Consider the following 15,876-nt stretch of genomic DNA (forward strand, 5'->3'; position numbering starts at 1 on the left):
AGCTTTTCCATCTTCTCTTTCCACAGATGTAGTCTATCTGATTTCTGTGTGTTCCATCTGGCGAGGTCCATGTGTATAGTCGTCTGTTATGCTGATAAGTATGGTGATTGAAATGTGAAATAAAGAGGAAGGATCAGTCATTGGAAAATATGGCCATGGCGATAGAAACAATGCGGGAGATCACATGATAAAAGTTTGCAAGACTAGTGACTTATTCATTGCAAATACCTTTTTTTTTTTCAACAACATAAAAGGCATGTGGAACTTACCAGATAAATTACACAGGAATAAAATTGACTACATCTGTGGAAAGAGACCATGAAGAAACTCACTATCCTCAGCTAAAACAAGGCCAGGGGCCAACTGTGGAACAGACCATAATTGCTCATATACAACTTCAGGCTTAAATTGAGGAAAATTAAAACAAGTCTATGAGACCCAAAATATAACACTGAGTATATACCATCTGTATATATCTGAGTTATATGAAGAAAAACGTGGCTTCAGGATGGGAGGAAGACTCATTAAAAAATTGCAATATGCAGATGATACAACCTTGCTTGCTGAATGTAAAGAGGACTTAAAACATTTAATGATGAAGATCAAAGAGCATAGTCTTCTGTATGGATTATATCTCAATGTAAAGAAAACACAAATCCTTACCACTGGACCAATAAACAGCATTCTTATCAATGGAGAAAAGATTGAGGCTGTCAAGGACTTCATTCTTCTTGGATCAACTAGCAACGCTCATGGAAGCAGTAAGAAATCAAACAATGTATTGCATTAGGCAAATCTACTGTGCAAGATCTTTTCAAAGTATTGAAGACCAAAGATGGTTTTGGTTAGGCATACCTTAGTCCTCAAACTGACATCTTTGGTCTTGAACACTTTAAAGAGGTCTTGTGCAGCAGATTTGCTTAATTCAATACATCATTTGATTTCTTGACTGCTGCTTCTTTGAGTATTGATGGTTGATCTGAGAAAAATGAAGTCTTTCGACAACTTCAATCTTTTCCCCCATTTATATGGGTGTTATTTATTGTACAGGTTCTTCATGAGCACAATTAAGTGTTCTGCAATACTTATTCTCTGCACTATTGTCCATAGCTTGTCATGATTCATACAATCGAAAGGCACAGAGTTACTGAAACAAAATGAATGTGTTAGTGTTCAATCAATTCATAAGGCACCATATGATTAAGAATGTATGGTATTGAAGGAAGCAGTCCAAGGTGCACTGAAGGCATTGGTGAGAAACAAGTCTCTAAGAATTGACGGAATACAAATTGAAATCGTTCAACAAACTTTTGCAGCTCATTTAAGTCAAGAAATTGGAAGTCTGCTATCTGACCAACTGGGCAGAGTTCCATATTTGTGACCATTCCAAATAAAGATGGTTCAACAGAATGTAAAAACATCAAACACTATCAGTAACATCATATGCAAGTAAAATTTTGCTGAAGATAATTTAAAAAAAATAACTGCAGCAGTTCATTGACAGGATGCTGTCATAGTTTCAAGCTGGATTTAGAAGGAGATGTGGAAAAGGGATATCATTGCTGATATCAGTGGGACCTTGGCTGAAAGCAGAGAGTATCAGAAAGAGGTTTACTTGTGCTTTATTGACTATGTAGTTGTATTTGTGTGGATCATAACAAACTATGAATAACATTTGTAAGAATGAATATTCTAGAACACTTCATTGTGCTGATAACATAACTTTGAATTGTGTTTGTGAACACCATTGCTGCTGTTGTTAGGTGCCTGAGCGTCAGTTCTGACTCAGTGTTACCGCATGCACAACAGAATGACACACAATCCTATCCTGAACCATCCTAACAGTTGTTATGTTTTAGTCCATTGTTGTAGGCACTGTGTTAATCCAGCCCAATCGAGAGCTTCCTCTTTCTTGCTGACCCACTAATTTATCAAGCCTGGTGTCCTTTTCCAGGAACTGATTCCTCCTGATAAAATGTCTGAAGTATGTGATATGAACTCTCTCAACATCCTAACTTCTAAGGAGCATTCTGATTGCATGTCTTCTAAGTCAGATTAGTTTGTTCTTTAGGAAGTCCATGGTACTTTCAATATTCTTTGCCAACAACAAAATGATGCATGGTTTAGGTCAGGCTCATTTTAATCCTCAAAGTGGCATCGATGTTCTTTAACACTTTAAAGAGACCTTTTGCAGCAGATTTGCCAAATGCAGTATGTCTTCTGATTTCCTGACTACTACTTCCGTGAGTATTGATTGTAGATCCAAGGAAATTGAAATGCCTGACAACTTCAATTGCTCTCTGTTTATCATGATATTGTTTATTGGTATAGTTAGGAGAATTTTTGTTTTCTTTACATTGAGTCGTAATCCATACTGAAGGGTTGTATTCTTTAATCTTCATCAGCAAGTACCTGAAATCCTCAAATTTGCTTTCCGCAAGTAGGGTTGTGTCATTTGCATATTCAAATTGTTGATGAGTCTTCCTCCAATCCTGATGCCATGTTCTTCTTCCTACAGTACAGCTTTTCAGGTCACTTTCTTAGCCTACAGATTGAATAAGTATAGTGAAAGGGTATACTCCTGCCACATACCTTTCCTGAGTTGAATCCAGGCAGTTCTCCCTCGCTCATTTCCAAAGACTGTCTCTTTTTCTATGTAAGTATTCCACATAAATACAATAAGGTGTTCTGGAATTCCCATTCTTCCCAATGTTATTCAGTTTTTTTAATGATCAACATAGTTGAATGCTTATATAACTTTATGTTTGTGGTTTTTAGGTGTTATGTGTTATTTGGTATTATTTGGAAGGTTATTTTTTGGGCATGGGAACACTGAAAAAAAGTCCATATAAATTAGTGGTAATTGCTTCTTCTTTATGCCATTTCAGTTTACAAAAGTTTTCATAGGAATGCTACTTTAGGATAGCAGAGGAAACTTGTATTCTACTGAGGAGACATCAGTGAAATGAGGTCACATATCTGACAGCTGGACTTCCAGGAGTCTCTGAGTTGTTGTTTTTGTTAAGTGCCGTTGAGTCAGTTCAGATTCATAGTGACCCTGTAAAAGGTTTCTGAGGAGCGGCTGGTGAGTTTGAACCTCTGACCTTGTAGTTCAAACCAAGCTTGGGGTCAAGTGCTTACCCTATGGAACCACACCAGTACTCTGAATCTCAGAGTATTGACTCACAGTGACACTGCTGGGGGCCAGGGTTCCTGATGTTGAGGCTGGGCAGGTAAAGGGACTATGGTGGGCACTCAGTGCCTCGGGGTCCTGTAATGGTGGGTCCAAACCGAGAGTCAGTGGTCAACTCAACTCAAGTGCTCTAAGCTAAAAGACAGTTGAGAAAAATATACCTAGATCCACATTCAGGTAACACTAGTTCCCAATGGTGATTCTGAATAAGTCATGTCTCTTCTATGAAACAGCTTCTCTTCCCTTGCAGGGTCTCCATGAGGACCAAAATGAGCTCCCAATGCAATGTGCTAGCACTGCCTGTGTCCAGTCAGAATCATCACATGGCACCGACCACTGCCACTTGTGATGCATTAGGAAATGTGCACCTTTCCCCCTGCCATGGTTGCAAATTTGATTATAATTTCTTTTGTTAATTAATTCTCCAAAACATCTTTATTTTCTTAGTTGATGATTGATAGATAATAGACAATAAAAGACACCACTTGTCTGTGAGTTTGTCACACTGTGGTGGTGTGCATGTTGCTATGATGTTAGAAGCTATGACATTGGTATTTTGAATACCAGCAGGATCACCCATGGTGGGACAGGGTTTCAGTGGAGATTTGAGACTAAAACAGATTAGGAAGAAAGAGAGGTGGACTACATCTAAATGCTTACTCACCGAAAACCTTATGAATAACAGTGGAATGTTATTAGATATACTTCCAGAAGATGAAAACATTTTGAATAGTACCAGATCATTGTCAGCTATAGTGCCAGAAGATGAGCCCCTCAGGTTGGTAGGTACTCAAAATATAACTGACTCCTTAAAGAAGAGTTAACCATGATGATGTGAATGGAGTAAGCATTCAGGACCTTCATTTGCTGACTGGGCACAACTCAAAATAAGGAGAAACAACTCCAAATATCTATTAATAATAAGAACATGGAATGTATGAAGTAAGAATCTAGAAAAATTGGAAGTTGTCAAAAATTAAATGGAATGCATAAAGATCGACTTCCTAGGCTTTTGTGAGTGGCGATGGAGAGGTACTGGCTATTTTGAATCTGACCTTCATAAAATATGCTGGGGATGACAAATTGAAAATGAATGGTATTGTATTCATCATCAAAAAGAATATTTCAAGATCTACCTTGAAGTACAATGCTGTTAGTGATACTATCCATATGCTTACAAAGAAACCCAGTTAATAGCATTATTACTTAAATATAGGTACCAAGCACCAAATCCAGTGATGATGAAATTGAAGAATTCTGCCAACTTCTTCAGATTGGAGTTGGCCAAATATAAAGTCAGTAAGTATTGATAATTACTGTTGATTGGAACGGTAAGGTTGGAAACAAAAGGAACGATAAGAAATTGGAAGATATGTCCTTGGTGATACAAATGATGCTGGAGTTCACATGATGGAATTTTGCAAGACCAATGACTTTTCATTGCAAATACCTGTTTTCAACAGCAATATAAGGTGATTACATGCATGGACTTCACTAGATAGAATACACAGGAGCCAAATTTCTACATCTATAGGAAAAGAAGGTAGAAAAGCACAACATCATCAGTGAAAATGAGAGAGGGGCCAACTGTTGAACAGATAATCAATTGTCTATATGCAAGCACAGAATAAAGCTGAAGAACATTAAAATAAGTCTGCAAGAGCCAAAATTTGACCTTAAATGTATATAATCTGAATTTAGAGACCATCTCAATAAAATGTTTGATACATTAGACACTAATGACTAAAGACCAGAAGAGCTTGATGGGATGACATCAAGAACATCATACAGAAAGAAAGTATAAAAAGGCATTAGAAAGACAGGAAAGAAGAAGCGAAGACTGAGAAATCCCTTTTGGGGTTGGAAACTGGAGGAGTCTGTGACTGCAACGAGAGCGTTTTAGTGAGTTGGTGAAGACTGAAGACTAAAGACGGAGTGATGTGGCTTTAAGAGCCAATGCTGTATGTGAAGGTCTACTATTAACAAATACAATTAAAAAGGTCTCATTTTGGAGCATTCAGCGAAGTTCTAAGAAGATTTACAACTTATTAAGAACTAATAATGTCAACAGAACCCACAGTGCTGAAGGATTTACCTCTATCTTTGGAAAGCCAAGAAATGGCACTTGCAGCACCAAATATAGTAACAGAGCCAGGTAGTATGACCTGTGAAGGACCCGTGAGCAGCATGAAGAATGCAAATAGAGACAGTGAGGAACTAGGGCCCAAGGATTCTGATGTCTCCAAAGACCATCAAATTAGAAATATTAGAAGTGATATTAAAGAAGACTTTGATAACATTATAGCTATTGTCCCAGCTCTTAACGTAAGCTTAAAATCTTTGAATATAAAGATTGATAAGCTGTTGTCTGATGTCACCTTCCTAACCTTACAGACATCAACAGGTCTTCCTAGGTTTATGCCAGTCACCACCAGAATCAAATCCACCACCAACTTCTACGACTGCAGTCACTCCATCAGGATCAAATCCACCGCCAACTTCTAAGTCACATACCTACTGCTGCTTCTGCAAATACCAGTGACTGAATTTTCAATATGCTAACTTCATGTAAGGATGACATATTCCAGAACACCACATCAATACAATTAACTATAGCAAGGAAAATGAAACACCTTTTTTTTTTTTTTTTTTTACAATGCTTCCCTACAAGAAGACAGAATATCTAGTTTCATACCTGCCCAGTATCAGCAAGTTACACTATTATTTCAAGACTCCCCAGAAATGAACCTCACAATACAAACACCAGTCCATGTGGATACCAGCATTAATAACAAAGGGTGACTAAATACCATCTTTCAGAGATTCCTACAAGTGTCCAGTATCACCAACATACCTTACTGATTGTGCATAAGACCTCATACCAACTCCTAAGAAGTACTGCATCCTTTCTGTAGCAACGTCTTCCAATCTGACTAAACCCCTGATACCACTGGGTATTGACTGCTTCCATTCTCAATTCTGCATCGTCGATCAGTACAACAATAAATCATGCTCCATATAGTTCCGCCAACATATCCAATGTTCTAAGATTGTGAAACAAAGTTAAGTATCAAGGACATAAAGTGCTCATGTCTATTTACTGCAGTAAAAGGCCCATTGTATGTTTAAGTTCTGAACACCCATTCCAGCTTCACTATTTATGTACTATCAGTGTGATCTTGAAAAAACCCACTTCCTCTATATAAGCTAGTGTTTTAACAGGCATGCCAGCCTTCCTTCATACATGACAGATAAAACTGAGTTTGTATTCTAAAAATATAGAAATGAGAGGAATTTTTGTCACTGTTTGATTCTCTAAACATGTTGTAAGTTAATAATGTCATAATTATTTATTCAACAAGTAAGTATTGACTACCCACAGTGAAGCTTCTATTATTCAGCTCTACCTAGTGGTTATGAGTTGGGCTGCTAGCCTCATGGTCAGCAGTTCGAAACTACCAGCAGTTCCACGGGAGAAAGATGAGGCTTTCTGCTCCCATAAAGATTTATAGCCTCAGAAACCCTATACAGGGTCACTATGAGTCAGAACTGACTCAATGGCGCTTAACAACAACACCACCCTCCGAAAGCTTAGCTTCTACTGACATGAGATAGACTTTAGTTGAACCAATCCTAAGTGAAGGTTGAAGTTCATTTCAGACACTTACACACGTAATAAGAGTAAATATGACTGTGCTAATCACTGCAGATAAGTATTCAAATTTTTTCCTCTAAGGGGGCACTCTGAGACTTGAGTGAGTGGTGACTGGGAAATGGAATAAACACTCCAAGAACTCTGAATTATCAAAGGATGGAAAGAAGGCCTATGGGAGGAACACAGTGAGCTAGAATTAGAATGAATGGAAATCTTAGATGTTACTTAATTGGAAGATCTATCAAGGTTAGCTAGGTTTATGATCTACAAAATACCTAGTCTAGTGTTCTTTCTACTCTTTATACCTTCATCTTTATAATATCTAACAAATATCTTCTATTTTGAAGATTACAGATACATAGGTATTGATTTATTAACCTCCATTCTCTTGCTAAGTGTCCTGTTTGACAACCAAAGTACATATGGCAAGACGACTGGTTCCACAGAACTTGGGAGAATTCTAGCTAAAAATGCAACAAACCTATGTGGAAAATTTATGCAGAAATTAACCCAATCTTGTTATATTATCAAGTTCTTGTTAAAACAAGTGTGGCAAACAACCAAATATAAAAGACATATGAATGGAGATGAAAGGAAATATTGAGGTATATAGTTCTTCAAGCAAATAAGAAATGATGCTGAGATTTTGAAAGTAATGTGAAAAGTTTTGTTTGTTTCCTAATTGTTAACAGGGTATCAGCTCATGTTAATACTTTAATAAGTCACTATAGAATTCACATTTATATAATAAATACACTTTTCAGCAAAAAAAAAAAAAAAAAAAAAAGGAAAGAAAGAGAAGGTCAAAATGGAAGTCAGAAGACACTCTCAAACTTGTTCTCCAGCATTGATGTTGTCACGTGCAGTCAAGTTAGTTCTGATTCATTGCGATCTTGTATAGGGTTTTCAAAGGTGCTCTGGTAGTGTAGTGATTACGAGTTGGGCTGCTAATTTCATGGTCGGTTCAAAACTACCAGTGGTTCCTTGGGAGAAAGATAAGACTTTCTGCTCCCATAAAGATTTATAGCTTTGGAAATCCTATACAGGTTCTCTATGAGTTGGAACCAATTCCACAGCACATTACTATCACCATAGAGTTTCCGAGGAGTAACTGGTGGATTTGAACTGTTAACCCTGTGGTTTGCTGTGCTGATCCTATAACATCACACCAGGAGTTCTTCAGCAAAGAGATGCAAAAGCCACTAGGAGAAAGTATGGAGAACTGATCAGAAAACTTTAAAGGACAGGTTTGTTGTTGTTGTTAACTACTGTTGAGTTGGTTCTGACTCATAATGACCCTGTACAGGGTTTCTGAGACTGTCAATCTTTACGGGAGCAGAACGCTTCATCTTTCTCCAGCGGAGCAGCTGGTAGTTTTGAACTGCTGGCCTTAAGGTTCGCAGCCCGATTTGTAACCACTTTGCTACCAGAGCTCCTTTAAAGGACAGGTAGAGAAGACAAAGTCAAGTATTATAATGAAATCTGCATATCCCTCGAGTTAGAAAAAGAAATGGCAAGAAAATGATTAGCATTTCTCAAGTTGAAAGAACTTAAAAAATTTAAGCATTGACTTTATAATATTGAAGGATTCTATGGGCAAAATATTGAATGATGCAGAAAGAATCAAAAGAAGATTAAAGGGAAAAAAAGATGAATGCACAGAGTCACTGAATCCATAAATGGTTAAATGTATATAACCATGTAAAGAAGTAGCGAGCGATAAAGAGCCAATGGTACTGAAGAAAGAAGCCAAAGCTGCACTGAAGGCATTGGAAGAAAAACAAGATTTCAGGAATTGATGGAATACAGATTAAAATCTTTCAATAAACTGATGAAGCACTTGAGGAACTCACTCATCTATGCCAAGAAATTCCGAAGGTAGCTACCTGGCCAACAGCTTGGAAGAGATCCAATTTGTACCAATTCCAAAGAGAGGTGACCCAGTGGAATACGGAAATCATCAAACAATATCATTAATAGCACATGAAAATAAAATTTTGCTACAGGTAATTTAAAAATGACTGCAACATCGCCAGGTAACTACCAGAAATTCAAGCTGTATTCAGAAAAGTACATGGGATAAGGGATATCATTGCTAACTTTCAGATGGACCTTGGATGAAAGCAGAGAATACCAGAAATATGTTTACTTGTGTTTTATTGACTATGCAAAGGCTTTCAACTGTGTGGGCCACGACAATCTATGGATAACATTTTGAAGAATCAGCATTCCACACTTTGCTCATTTCATGAGGAATCTGTACATAGACCAAGAGGCAATCCTTTGAATGGAACACAGGGATACTGAGTGGTTTAATATCAAGAAAGCAGTGTGCCAGGGTTGTATTATTTCACTATAAGTTATCCAATCTGTATGATGAGCAAATAATCTGAGGAAATATTATATGACAAAGTATGTGGCATCAACATTGGAGGAAGACTCATTAACAACCTGTGATATGCAGATGAAACAACCTTGCTCTGTGGAAGTTAAGAGAACATAAAATATTTACTAATGAAGAATAAAGATCAAAGACTACAGACTTTAGTATGGGTTACACATAAATGAAACGAAAAGGAAACCCCTCACAACTAAACCAATAAATAACATCATGATGTTAAGTGCCGTCGAGTCGTTTCTGACTCATAGCAACCCTGTATAGGGCTTCTGAGGAGCAGCCTGGTGGGTTTGAACTGCCAACCTTGTAGTTCACAGTCCAGTGCTGATCCTACAGAGCAACACCTGGAGTTTTCAAATACTTCAATTTATCATATCCACAATCCACACTCATGGAAGCAGGAGTCAAGAAATCAAGCAAAATACTGCATTAACAAATCCGATGCACAAGACCTCTTTAAAGTGTTCAAAAGCAAAGACATCAGTTTAAGGACCAAGGTGTACCTGACCCAAGCCATGATATCTTCAAAGTCTAATAGGCTTGAGAAAGTTTGTCAGTGAATAAGGAAGACCAAAGAGCTAATGTATTTGAGTTCTAGTGCTGGAGAAGAATGTTGAAACTACCATGGACTGTCAGGAAAACAAATAAATGTGTATTAAAAGAAACACAGCCAGATGCTCCTTTGAAACCTAGATGGTGAGATTGCATCTCTCATACTTCAGAAATGTTATCAGGAGAGACCAGAGTTTCTGGAGAAGGGCATCATGCTTGGCAAAGTGGAGAGTCAGCAAAAACCAGGAAGACCCCCAACAAGATGTATTGGCACAGTGGCAGTTACAATGGGTTCAAGTATAGTAACCATTGTGAGACTAGCACAGGTAGGGCTGTATTTTGTTTTGTTGTGCATAGGGTGGCTATGAATCAGAACAACTGCTAGCAATAACATTAATAAAGATCATTGGTACAGACTACTTTCAGAAGAGATAGATTCTGATGAATGAATGAATTTATATCAGTTATAGATAATTTGCATTCCTTAATGTTTATGCATCTGATATTAGAAGCATGTTTTTCAGGTTGTGTTATAGTATGTTTTAATGATGAAATCATCCCTATAGTGTTCTAAATCTAGAACCCAAAATTAAACTGTGAGTAATTAAAGTTACACATAGTATCTTACCTTAAAGTGTAAAGGATTTTCCCATCATTCCATATTCTGAGAAGCTGGTTGGGTGTGGTGATCCAGTGGGCCTCTGCAGTCTTCGAATTGCGGAAGATAGTATCTGGGATCCATATCAGCCCCACCATGTTGCTATTCAGGGTAATGATTTTCATTGTACTGTTGAATCGAAGACGGCTATCTGTCCAGGTCTGAGCAAAAAATATATCAATTTGATATTCCTGAAATAAATCACAAGGAGAAGGCAGGTCTATTAATGAATTTCCTAGCTGCTTTGATTCTTTATCAAGAGTTGGTTTTCCTTCACATAAACATTTCCCTGCTCACATTTACTTGAGTACTTAACACCATGCTTCGCTTATCATGGGAGACATTAGACAGATGTTGATATTAGTGGTACTGTGATTGTTGTTGTTAAGTACTGTGGAGTTGGTTCTGACTCATAGCTACCTTGTATAGAGTTTCTGAGGAGCATTTGGTGGGTTTGAATTACGGGCTGTGTGATTAGCTGTCCATTGTTTATCCTACAGCGACACACCAGGATTCCAATAGTATGATAACATATTTAGAAATGCTTTGTAAATCTTAAATTGCAGTAAAAAGCACTTGAGGAACTCACTGGAAACACAGAAAAATATAACTGAAAATGTAGTTGTAGACCTTGCATTCACACATCCAAACTTTGGTAGCCTCAGTACTTTAAAAATCTAGTAGTACTCACCTTCTAAAGTGTTGCAAAGACAAAGGAGAATGACTGGCATAGAGTAAGTAGTCCAAAAACATTAGCTTGTGTGATAATAACTATTTTATTTTCTAGTCATGAGCATCCTCAAACAACATAATTCTCTTCTCTCCCTCCTTACCACCCCCAAAAGGAGAAATAAACAGGCTACAACAAACAACTACAGAGGAAGTCTGAAGGACTCAGTTATGGAGGCAAATTCTGAGGTTAGGAAAGTTTCCAGTACTCGCCCTTCAGAGGAAGAACCTCTGTGGCATGACCACTGGATGCTAGGATGGGACTGATGTCACATTGGACTAGAGATCTGAATCTAGACTAGACACCACAAACGCCATTCCTGCCATCACAATCTGTAGGGACATCATCAGATTCACAGGATTAAGAGGCTATTTGGGATTTTAGGTCTTCCATAGTTTCTGTTATGTCTTAGATTTTTAAGTTTTCTATTTTGTGAGTATGAGTTCAGTTATTCTCAACCAAATCCAGTATTTATCCTTTCTATAGAATATTTGGTTTAGAAACTTTCTGAGATAGAAGTTTAGCTGACTGGCTTCCACTTTTGATTACCGTATCCATTTTCTCATCACTGATTTGGTGTACTGAAGATACAGGGTATTGGAGACATTGGATACCCAGCACTGTGCCAATCAGCACAACCCCTGACCTTGGGAAATTTACATCCTAGTCAGGAGGATGGGCACTAAAGAAATAGTTAAGGTGAAACCTGCAGTACATCTGATAGTCCGCTATGTTGTGAAGTGCCGTCGAGTCAGCTCTGACTCATAGCAACCCTGTATAGGGTTTCCAAGGAACAGCTGGTGAGCTTGAAACACCGACCTTGCAGTTCAAATGACTTTGCAGTCTGGTGCATTCTCTCACAGCGCCACACCAGGACTCCATAGTCCTATATACTATGCATAAAAATAAGGCTGCTGCATCAGGTAGAGTTCCAGTTATAAACAGCAATATCTGCCTAGTATTCACAGTAGAAGTATCTGTAGTACAGGGATTCTAAGGTTTGTGCAAAGATTGAGTGAGGAGGACGATGATGCCAGAGGAGCAGAGTTAAAGCAGGTTTGCATGGGAGCCCTCCCAGGGCCTTGGGGAGGCTGTGCTGCTATAGTAAATGTATTGTTGTTAAGTACTGTCAAGTTAGTTCCGACCCATAGTAACCCTGTTTAGAGTTTCTGAGTGACTGATGGACTTCAACCACTGACCTTGTGGTTCAAACAGACCTTGAAATCTAGTGTATTAACTCACAGTGACACACCAGGACTCCTAAAGATTTATTGTTGTTGTTACATGTCATTGAATCGGCTCTGACCCATAGTGACCCTGCATAGGGTTTCTGAGGAGCAGCTGATGAGCCTGAACTGCCGACCTTGGGTTTATAGTCCAGCGCATTAGCCTATAATGCCACAACAGGACTCCCAGTAGGTGTGTGGTGGTGGTGGTTATGTACCATGGAGTCGGTTCCAACTCACAAACACCCTGTATAGAGTTTCTGAGGCTATAAATCTTTACAGGAGCAGAAAGCCTTATCTTTGTCCTGTGGAACAGCTGGTAGTTTCAAACTGCTGACCCTGAAGTTAGCAGTCTGATGTGTAACCACCAACCTCATTCTCCAGGAAGGTCTGCCTGAAATCTCATCTCTGGAGAATAATGGCTTCTGACTCCTCACTACCTTCCAGCACACGTGCACCGGCCTCTCAATGGCAGGCTCCAGGCTCCGTACCAATGGGCAAACAGAGCCGGAGGGTCTGCGAGCAAGTGAGAGTTATCATTCCTTGCAGTATACCCCAGCATTTGCTGACAGATACAAAAATGTGTTTTAAAGAGTGCTGAGACAAAACCACGTAAACCAAAACCACACTGCTATCAAGTCAGTTCTGATTCAACAAACCTACTCCACAGGGTTCTTAAGGTTTTAATCTTTAGGGAAGCAGATGGTCACATCTTTCTCTCATGAAGTGGCTGGTAAGTTCAAACTACCAGATTTTTGGTTAACACCAGAGCTTTTAACAACTTTTATCACAGGGTTCCTTGTTGTTGACTCAAGAAATAGTCGTATGGGATTGGAGGTTGGGAGCATATTGGCATGTGTTAAGCGTGGGTGAACTGTGTGGTAAACTTACCTGTAATAACTTGGAAGACAGGGCATTTGTCTAAGGTGTGTCTTGTTACTCTTTGTGTTGAGATTGGATGAAGAATGTTAACTGGCATGTATTGGTTACTATTCAGTGTGTTCAACTGACTACTATGTAAGTTATTGCAAGAAGAATGATCTCAGTTGGTCAATTTGAAAGCAGGTCGTAGTGCTGGAAGAGGCAGATGTCCCTATCCCTGTCAGCAAAGTAGCAATATTAAGAAATACTGTGAGTGTCAAAAGCCTACTAAACGTCAGCTTTGCAGAGATACTTAAGCCGTTGCTAAATGGGCTAAGCTGTCACTCTGTAAAATCTTTCATTGCACAGATGTGACTGAAGGAAAAAAAGACTAAATGTGACAATTAGGATAAAACCTGGTAGGCTAAAGGCACCTACTCTTAGTCTAAGAATTGTCATTTTTAGCTGCTTTGAGTTGGCCTCACATTTATGATGACCCCATGCACAATGAACAAAACACTGCTCAGTCCTTCACTGTGAGCATGCTCAGTTCATTACAAACCACAGGGTTTTCATTGGCTGATTTTCAGAAGTAAACCTCCTGGCTGAAGTCTGTTCAGCGTCATAGCAATATGCAAGCTTCCCTGGATAGATGCATGGTGGCTGCATACAAGGTGCATTGGTCAGGACTCAAACCATGGTAGGTATAAAATGGACCAATGAAGCACATAAACCCCATTCCTACTGAGTTAACTCTGACTCATAATGAAACACTAGAACTGCTACATATGTGTTCTAAATAGTTAGGGAAACAAACTGTTTCTCCTGCAGAGAGTTTGGTGGGTTTGAACTACTGGCCATTCAGCTATCAGCCAAGTACTTAGCCACTGCACTGCCAGGACACCACTGCCCACTAACTTCAGAGAGGGAGAGTAAAATTGACAGAAAGGAAGGAAGTGTGGAAGGGAGGAGAAAAGGAGAGAGGGGAAGCAAAGGAAGGTGGGATCGAGAGAGAAAGAGAGAGGGAAGGGTGGAGGGCACTGGCACATACAGCAGAGGCAAGGAGCCAACTTGAGACCAGAACTGGAGCCTTCACAAAGAGGACTCCCCATCCTGGAGACAAGACTCTGCATGATTGGTTCAGAGGGTTCCAGAATTGCTGCAGATGAGCGACTAGAGTCCAGGTGTGGTGCTGTTGGAGAATCACTGGATCACAGGTCAGTTTGAACCACAAGGTCAGTAGTGCAAACTCACCAGCCACTCCTCAATAAACCTATACAGGGTGTTGGAACTGACGACAGGGCACTTAACAACAATGAAGCAAGTTCTCTGGGCTTGGTGCTATGTTGTAGCGAGATGACTAAAACCAAGGAGGTCAGAATTGTGGGTAAATATGTGGCCAATTATGGTGCCTCCCTCAGGAAAATGGTGAAGAAAATTGAAATCAGCCAAAATGCTAAATATACTTGCTCCTTCTGCGGCAACACCAAAATGAAGTGGTGAACTATGGGAATCTGGCACTGTGGTTCCTCCACGAAAACAGTGGCTGGTGTTGTCTGGACCTACAGCACCACCTCTGAAGTCACCAAAAAGTCCACCATCCGAAAACTGAAGGAATTGAAAGATCAGCAGAAGTTCCATCATTTGAAACCTCTCTAGCCTGTTATTTACCATTATAGAAATTGGTTAATTTATATAATGAAAATAAACAACAAAGCGACTGGAGACTGTGGTGGCCCTGGCCAATTGCACGTGTTAGGTAGAGGGAGCTTAGATGACTTTTGCTTTTAGTTTATGGATTGGTGCACTAGGGAGAGCTGAGACCAGGTATGATTTAGAGACAAGCACACAAGATGATGACTTTGAATTAGCTCTGCGACTCATCTGTCCTTTGGTTTGTTGCCCCATTCAAGGACGGGATGAATGCATGAGGGAGTTTCAAAAAGTTCCCATTATCTTTTTTTTTTTTCTTTTTTTTCTGAGTCTAAAGTTTTTATTATGAATTGAGTGAAAGTTTACAGGGCAGATCATCAGTTTTACATTCAACAAATCATATACTTTGTTTCATTACAATGATTATAATCCCATCCATCAGTTAACAGTATTTCTTTCTATTCATTTTAGCTTTTTTTTTTTCTTAAACACTCACACCTATATAATAATTTACACCACCAAAGGGCACATTCTGCAAGTCTGCCTCCTGGCTGCCAGCTCTTTTAATTGCATTTTTTGATGAATTTTTTGAGGCCTCCTTATCTTTTTCTTTTTGTGTAGAGCAGAGATTTGCTTATTTAGTCATTTTCCTGACAAACTTAAGGTAGGCCAGTTAGTAGACATATAATAGACTAATACCATTACCCATAAAGCCCATCACCACCTAGTTGAATCTGACTCAGAGAGACACTTTAGGATAGAGTTGAACTACCCCACAGGGTTCCTAAGGGTGTATATCCTTATGGGAATGGAATGCTACCATGTCCTCCTGCAGAAAACTGGTGGGTTTGAACCGTCAACCTTTCGGTTAGCAGCCACACACTTAACCACTGTGCCACCAAAGTTTCTTACTAAGGCCATTATTTATAAATGTTTTAATTAATATAAAG

General features: G+C 39.0%; 1 protein-coding gene across 1 annotated transcript in view; it reads right to left on the minus strand.

Annotated features, from left to right (window-relative positions):
* Nucleotides 1-15,876, minus strand: part of GABRG3 (gamma-aminobutyric acid (GABA) A receptor, gamma 3) — a 424,103-nt gene that overhangs the window by 167,003 nt on the left and 241,224 nt on the right. Inside the window, exon 4 of the mRNA XM_006861874.1 lies at nucleotides 10,427-10,647. Within this exon, the coding sequence (XP_006861936.1) occupies nucleotides 10,427-10,647 (221 nt within the window). The remainder of the gene's footprint in view (nucleotides 1-10,426; nucleotides 10,648-15,876) is intronic.

The sequence above is a fragment of the Chrysochloris asiatica genome, unplaced genomic scaffold (assembly GCF_000296735.1).
Source record: "Chrysochloris asiatica unplaced genomic scaffold, ChrAsi1.0 scaffold00044, whole genome shotgun sequence".
Classification (NCBI taxonomy): Eukaryota; Metazoa; Chordata; class Mammalia; order Afrosoricida; family Chrysochloridae; genus Chrysochloris; species Chrysochloris asiatica.